Here is an 8878-nt window from a genome sequence, read left to right as displayed (position 1 = left end):
CGTGGGGAGGGCTTATTGTGCAAAAAGCTTTTGGTCTGTTCGCCCCCTCTGCTGCTAAGAGTGGTAAGAGTGGTCCTAGCAGAATGGTCGTAGTAAAAGTGGTCCTAGTAAAGATGGTAGGAGTAGTCTTAGTAGAGTGGTCTTTATAGAGTGGTCCTTGTAAGAGTGGTAAGAGTGGTCTTTGTAGCAGTGGTTCTAGCAGAGTAGTCCTATTAAGAGTGGCAAGAGTGGTCCCAGTAAGGATGGTAGAAGTTGTCCTAGTGTAGGTGTCCTGCTAATGCGGTCGTTGTAAGTGTCAAGAGTAGACTTAGTAAGAGAGGTCCTGGTAGACTGTCATAGTAAGAGTGCTAATAGTCCTAGTAAGAGTGATAAGAGTGGTTTTATTAGAGTGGTCCTAGTAAGTGTGGTAAGTGTGAGAGTGGTCCAGTTAATGTGCTTGATGAATTCATATGAAGTATGCGAGAAACACAAACTTTGAGGATGACATAAAATTAAATTTTATATAAAAGTTAAAGAAAATTAAGTAACATAATACAAGTTATAAAAAAGTGATTGGCAGTTTTGAAAAGTATTTATATATGTTTCTTTTCTGTATATGTACTTACATGTATATAAACATATGAATTTTCCACTAGTATTCAGCATTATTATTGCTTCCCCGTAGTTATACATGTACAAGTCCCACTTGATGGCATGAAAACAAAAGAGAAGAAAACATATATTGATTAAAGCCTTGAATAACTTGTTTATAAACAGATCTATCTGTCTGTCCACTTAATTTGGAATCACCTCAAGATACTTGGCGGTTTACTTGCCTCCAAATGTACTTAAATGATAACTGAATGATATATTGTGAAAATATTTGTATGTAATATCTGAGTTTTCGATGTACAGAAGAAAGCAATAGGAAAATATATCATGCAAGAAATAAATAATACTTTGTTTCAGCAAACTCTTTTGATCATTAAAGAATAAATTAAAACATTACTTTGACTGGTTTTACCTTTGTTACTATAGCAGTTAGGAATGTCTTGATAATCATATGCAAGCTGCAGGCAATTATTCACATTAGTGATACATACTTATATAAGGATTTTAAGTCGGTATATTGTATGAAGCCCCAAAGGCGGTAACCTACCGCACGAAGCGTTAGTGTTGATAGGTCTGTATTTGTCTCTTTTGCACATTACCGTGTCATCTTCGGCACGTTTAGAGCATGGCATTTATCATTCGATGGACCATAGTAACATAAATATTTGTCCATCAATTGTACTTCCGCGGACAATTATGAATAAGTGCATGTAGTTTAAGCATATTTTACCTTGAAATGTCACAGTTTGTATTCAGGTGTAAGCTGATACATGGCGTATTTTGCATGACGGTTCATTGGTAAGCACATGATGTTTATTGTCAGACACTATGCGTTGACGTGTTTTTGACTGAATGTATCTGTTTTCATTGCATGTCTTGTCTACTTAAATCTTACTTTCATGGTCACTTGACTACATACATACATACATTCACACACACACACACACACACACACACACACACACACACACACACATACATACATACATACATACCATGCTGGACAGTGTCCGGTTGGGTTAATAGTTGGCGAGGTTTGTGTTGACTATTTTGTATTTGGATTTTGCATTTTCTTCAATATTTTCCAGAAGTTAGTCGCTTTGCCGCAGTAGCGTACCAAAGGAGTTGGGTGAGAGGATGGCGGACGGGGCGGTTGTCAAGGGCGATATAGGTCTTGAGGTGCCAAAACAGCTGATACAAATTAAATCGCAGGAAATCGATGGCTGGCTATCATCGTCGCACCGGGTGCCATTTACCTAGTACGCCACTGCACTGCCGAATTATTGGGTGTGACAGTTTCCACGTAACGCCGTAAATAAAGTTTTCACTGTCACTAAATATTATTTAATGAACTCCTTAATGTGCAAGTCTCTCAGCCTGTATTCAGATTAATGAATATCTTTTTTTTTATACAATATTTATGAGCAAGTTTCCGTGCTACCGTCTTTCCTGAAGCAAGCTCGCATTTGGTTGCCTTGTGCATGTCTGGGTTGGGAGTAACCGACCTATGTGATTATTTAAAGAGAGATTTCAATGCGCACGGAAGGGTTAATAGTGTGTCCGTGCTTCAGAACTATATATAACCTACAGGTACGTAGGTACCTCGGTAGATAGGTTGGCAGATGTGTGGTGTTTCATTTGTGCAGGTAGGTGGTTATATAACAAGTAGATAGTATACAATTACATGGTAAACATTTACAATATTTGATTTGCTACATATGAATGGGACACAACTAAGGCTTGCAAGCAGCATCCTGAATGTATCCTGTATCTCTAGACAGTGTGGTATGTAAGATAAATATAATCTGTCAGCATCTCCAGAAAGTGTGGTATATAAGATATATAGAATCTGCCAGCATGTACAGACAGTGTGGTATATAAGATATATAGAATCTGTCAGCATATACAGACAGTGTGGTGTATAAGATATGTATAATCTGTCAGCATATACAGACAGTGTGGTATATAAGATATATAGAATCTGTTAGCATATACAGGCAGTGTGGTATATAAGATATATATAATCTGTCAGCATATACAGACATTATGGTATATAAGATATATAGAATCTGTCAGCATATACAGACAGTGTGGTATATAAGATATATAGGATCTGTCAGCATATACAGACAGTATGGTATATAAGATATATATAATCTGTCAGCATATACAGACAGTGTGGTATATAAGGTATATAGAATCTGTCAGCATATACAGACAGTGTGGTATATAAGATATATATAATCTGCCAGCATATACAGACAGTATGGTATATAAGATATATAGAATCTGTCAGCATCTCCAGAAAGTTTGGTATATTAGACATGTATAATCTATCAGCATATAGAGACAGTGTAGAATGTGAAATACATCGGATCTGTCCACATCTCCAGACAGTATAGTAAGATAAATCAAATTGGCCCTTTTATTTATATCATGGATCGCATGTGAATAAGCTAGTTTTCAATAAATTTATTTACACCTGGTACATATAAAACTGATATTTCAAGTACATTATCAGCTGCAGGTACAATGAACAATGATACAGAGTAGTAATATAACTGAATCTAAGCCATCTTAAAAGTACACAGTAGGTAAAAAATTACATACATGAATGTAGATGTACATAAGTCTTTTGAAGGAATCAACACAACATGTACAGACACACAAAAAATGCCTCGTGCAACGTTAAGTGAATCAAATTAAATTAAGGATGGGTAAATTTACAAAACAACAAAGAAATACGGTGTAATGGTATTCGATCTGATTGTGTCTTCTGAACATTAAAAGGGACAGAAGGATTTTTGTTTATTCTCGAAAGAATACAGATTGCCCGCTACATAACATGATACGATAAGAAAAAGAGACTGATGCATGTCGTGGAAAAGTGTCTTTTGAAAAACGTGTATAAAATATCATTAATTTCCATCATAACGCAAACATTTACAAAAACTGACATAGTAGAACGAATCAAAATTAAGTTTTAACGCTGCCAATAAATGATAGAAGTAAAAAACACAGAACAAAACAAAAAACAAAAAAAGATAGTGCAATTGTGGTTCGATGTCTTTTTAGTTACGCTACTATCATCAACGTCCGCAGTGATAAAGCACAGACATAGGTTAAGCGTCATTACATCCTATCCATAGTTTCTTTTACTGTCCTATGGAAAAAAAACTCTGGAGTGGGTTTCATAATATCTGAACTTTGAAGAAAGGGGCGGAGGTAGCTAGCTTGTACATATATGTACATTATGCTTCGTAATTTCAGCCCCGGTGGTTTTTTTTACGTTGTATATATACTAGTGCACACTGAACAACGACACTTTGTGATCGGATACATCATGATAAGTATGAAACGCCTTTCTTAAAGTAGGTTTCTGTGCCCCATGTATAATGCGTCACTGACTTTCTGTATTTTTAGAATTTTAAGATTATTTCTCTAGCTCTGTTAATGCTAGAATTATCCGAATCGATGATTGCATGCATCTCAGAAAGTACCGTAAACATAATACATAATGAGGTAACTGTGACCTCCATTTAAATATTTTTTACTGACTTTGTTTACGAGTTTACGTTTATCTCATTAGCAAATAGATTTCTTTGCACCTTTTACAGATAATCTGGAAACTTGTTGAACGGATGCATCGTAATGAATACTACACCTTTATTACAGAAATATATTACATTAAATTACATTTAACGTTTCACTGACTTTCAGTTCTCGGTACGTAAGAACTCATGCAACTGAAATATCATCCATTTATCTTAGTATAATCAGTATTTATCTACAGAAATCATCGTGGACATGCATAAGATTGAACGAGAGATACAAAGGATTGAGCAACAAGCATAATTTTGTTTCAAACCCTCTCGTCATTAATAATAATATTTCCTTTCATAATGTGGCTGATATCAGTGATGAAGGAAAACTATTGCATGCATTGAAACACGCTAGTTATTTAGAAATGACAATTGTACATTCAGTATCGTAATAATAGCAGACAGTAACTAATAAGCTTCTACAACAGAAACATCTTACTGTGTAGATGCGAATTAAGCTATGGACTACACATATAAATGAAATTATGAAGATGTTTGTACTGATCTAGCTGGTGGTGGTAGGATATAACATTTTTAACTTCATATTGGGGGTATATACTGAAAACAACAAAATACACATTGGAGGATATAACAGCGTGCAGTAATGATATATATAGTGATAACAAATATCATAGTTGGAATTACGTACTTATGGACCGCCTTGAAGATCTCGTTGATCTCAACCGTTTGAAAGGGGGTTACCTATTAATAACGAAATTATATCTGTAATGTGGGGCAATAATCCTATTGTTGTGTTTCTGAGAGTAACATATTTTGTGCAGTCCAAGAGACAATGCTTTGCGTTGTCTGGTTCTTAGCATGAACGTCTATTGCTAGATGAGAAAGAGGTAGATTGATTTGTTGCTTTTTTGAACACAGTGTTGTTAGTGATATATGTATGCGTCGTCTGTACCATTTCAACTGATACATTTGTGTTGATTGGACTTGTTAACATAAGCATTTTTTTAAGCCAAATAAATGATTCTTAGTAGCTTGCAATGACTTTTAGCTGGTAGCTTTTATTATCAATTAGTGACTTTTAGTGACAAGTAATTAGTGCCTATTAGTGACTTTTATTGATAAATAGCTAGTGTTTGTTAATAAGATTTAGTGACATTTAGTTAATTACTCTGTGCCTGAATAGGTACAGAACAAACACTCAACACAAAATGAACGAGAAATGCTGGACTCCTACCTGTTAGAATACTAGGAACAATTTACAACAAGAGACATAACGTAACAAAAATAATAGATGAACGGGATTATTGTGTCTAACACATAGCCAACTAAATTACTTATTTGAAAGCATTCGAATTAAATATGCCGTACAGAGCAGACTTCGCAGTGTGACTATGACAGCGCAACGGAAGACACTTATTGCATGGTGATATAAATCAAATATATTCACTTATTAACATATAATGTCATTTGTAATGATAGACTTACGAAAATACATGTATGCAATCCTCGACTATTTGTTCAGGCAATTTTATACGACAGTCTTGCACAAACGACACGAATTGGTAGCGTGCATTTCGATGTGGAAAGGGTCATATCAAATTATTACACACTACAAAGTGGTGAGACGAAAATCAGCTGATCTCAAGATCTGTAATGGAGTGGCATAGTTACGACACAATCCTTTCTATCAAGCAATATAAATCGGAGATAGGGGATAACGTTATGCTGTGCAATGTTTAGATAAGGGTTTAGTTTCACAGATATCTAAATATTTTTCAACTCCTGATGACATAATATAATACAATTATCGATATGTAATAAAAAATAAATATGCGTGCGGTACAGTTTTCGTGACATTAGATCTTCTAAATAACATATACAAAGCACCGTGTTTGTTGAGATTCGCATGTTTCAAAGATGCAGCACGTGTTTTTGTGGCACTCCAAGGAGATACTCAGCTGAAAGGAAAAAGGAGAAATATCAAGTCCTTATTGCAATGGAAAACTTACTACTACTACTACTACTACTACTACTACTACTACTAATAATAATAATAATAATAATGTAGCAAGCTAAGAGAGTAAAATATATTTAGCAAGAACAAAACTGATACCAATCAGACACAGATCTGAAGTGTTACCCGAGAATTAACAATACAACTCTAAGCCCTTTGTCCTTTTCTCTTTCAATATGACGCTCAACACATCATGCACTTTTCTGTCAACTGCATATCTTTTATGATGATTTCTTAACCACCACCCTCATGTATATATAACGACATAATCTTGTGAAGCATGATTATTGTGGTACCGTCATTTCTTATTAACTTACAATTATATATCCTATTTTAATACAGTGAGAATTTAAAAGCAACTCGGTTTAATATGTTAAGAGTTATACAACGATCACGTGATTTTTATACAATGTTCATGTGTTTTTTTCACTACAATGTTCATGAGTTTTTATTACGACGTTCCTTTGTTTGTTGTATTAGAATGTTTACGTGCTTAGTTTTACAAAGCTCGTGAGCTTAGTTTTAATTACAATGTTCATGTGCTTCCTTTTATCACACTGTTCATGTGTTATTTTTCTTACAATGTTCGCGTGCTTCGTTTTATCACACTGTTCACGTGTTACTTTTCTTACAATGTCCACGTGCTTCGTTTTATCACACTGTTCATGTGTTACTTTTCTTACAACGGTCATATGCTTATTTTGTCTGACAATGTTATTATGCTTATTTGTGTTACAATGTTCATGCGCTTATATTTACACAAAGGTCATGCGCTTATTTTTTTTATAATATATATGTGTTTAGTGACATTTATTTATTTTACACTTTGCCTGAATAGGTACAGAACAAACACTTAACACAGAATGTACGAGAAATACTGGACTCCTACATGTTCATGTTCTTACTGATTATTACAACATAATATTACTATAATGTTCGTGTGCTTTTTTATGACAATGTTCAAATGCTTATTTTTTTATTGGTTTAAATAAGCAATACACTTAGGAAATGTTAGTAAATGTAGCAATATGAGATGGCATATTAACGATATTTCATAGTAGGCCTTCACTGCTTATACTAGGTTAATTAGTTTTCCTCTTGGGAGTATCTGCCTGTCTGTCTATTTCTATATCTAGCAGTCAACCTATTCCTTTGGTCGAAAGCTTTTGATTTTGGTCATTACAAAGTTTCGCTACATAAATTATCAGCATTTAATGTTCAATCCCTGAGTTGCAACGGCTCTCATCAAATCACACTAGTAGATTACAAAATGTGAGTTAGAGCGATATTGTCTTGGATGTTAACGAAAAGCTCATTAGTGTACCCCACTGGTCAAATTTTGGCGTTTTTTCACATTATATAAATTATTTTTCAAAGCGCTTGAAACATTGTGCAGTGTCATTGTATGCAGACGATACATGAAAAGCATTTACGATAACGATAACGATATTGTTGAGAGCAAACTAAATGAAAATTTACAATTTGCTATGCAATAAATGTGGGACAATAAATTAGCTTAACTTTACAAAAAGCCCAGTTAATGCTTGCTTGCTTAACACAATGAACAGTGGAATGCAGAAGATTGTGTTTAAATCTATACGGTACGAAAATTGAAAATCTTAAATGTTCCAAACGTTTAGCTTTACATGTTGATAAGATGATTTCCTGGCCCAACCACTTTGTAACACTCTTTGTAAAGTATATAAGAAAATTTAAATTTTAGATAAGGTAAACGGTTTTATATAAAGAAATGTGATCCTAAAAGTGTATAATACAGTTGTTTTTCAACATTTATCTACTACTGTGACGTAGATTATTTTGAAAACTCATTTGTTTACGCTCATTGAGTATTATGGAATAGTTTACAACATGATATTAGACAAGCGAAAAGGTGTTATGGCATAGTTTAGATCATGATGTTAGACAGCGGAACGGTATTATGTAATAGTTTACATCATGACATTAAGAAAACGATACAGTGTTATGGAATAGTTCACATCATGACACTTAGAAAACGGAACAGTATTATGGAATAGTTTGCAACATGATGTTAGACAAACGTTACAGTGTTATGGAATAGTTTACATCATGATGTTAGACAAACGTTACAGTGTTATGGAATAGTTTACATCATGATGTAAGACAAGCAGTACAGTCTTATGGAATAGTTTACAACATGATATTAGACAACCAGTACAGTCTTATGGAATAGTTTACAACATGATATTAGACAAGCGGTACATTATTATGGAATAGTTTATCTCATGATGTTAAACAAGCGGTACAGTATTATGGAATAGTTTACAACATGATATTAGACAAGCGGTATAGTGTTATGGAATAGTTTACATCAAGATGTTAGACAAGCGGTACAGTATTATGGAATAGTTTACAAAATCATGTTAGACAAGCGGTACAGTATTATGGAATAGTTTAAAGCACGATATTAGACAAGTAGTACAGTGTTATGGAATAGTTTTCATCATGATGTAAGACAAGCGGTACATTATTATGGAATAGTTTACATCATCATGTTAGACAAGCGGTATAGTATTATGGAATAGTTTACAACATGATTATAGACAAGAGGTACATTATTATGGAATAGTTTACATCATGATGTTAGACAAGCGGTACAGTATTATGGAATAGTTTACAACATGATTATAACCAAGAGATACAGTGTTCTGGAATAGTTTACATCACGATG

At 34.0% G+C, this 8878-nt stretch overlaps 1 protein-coding gene across 2 annotated transcripts in view; it reads right to left on the bottom strand.

Annotated features, from left to right (window-relative positions):
- Positions 1-3048: 3048 nt before the first annotated feature.
- The window catches only part of LOC149796849 (uncharacterized), a 35913-nt gene continuing 30083 nt past the window's right edge, over positions 3049-8878 (bottom strand). For both annotated transcript variants that reach the window (XM_089961489.1, XM_089961488.1), the window contains one exon: positions 3049-6112. In XM_089961489.1, coding sequence (XP_089817615.1) covers positions 6066-6112 — 47 coding nt within the window. In that variant the 3' untranslated portion in view covers positions 3049-6065. The remainder of the gene's footprint in view (positions 6113-8878) is intronic.

Source organism: Sinohyriopsis cumingii, chromosome 6 (genome assembly GCF_028554795.1).
Source record: "Sinohyriopsis cumingii isolate HCF-2022 chromosome 6, ASM2855479v2, whole genome shotgun sequence".
Taxonomy (NCBI): Eukaryota; Metazoa; Mollusca; class Bivalvia; order Unionida; family Unionidae; genus Sinohyriopsis; species Sinohyriopsis cumingii.
The sequence above is the reverse complement of the archived record's forward strand: the minus strand, read 5'-3'. Positions and strand labels throughout refer to the sequence as shown.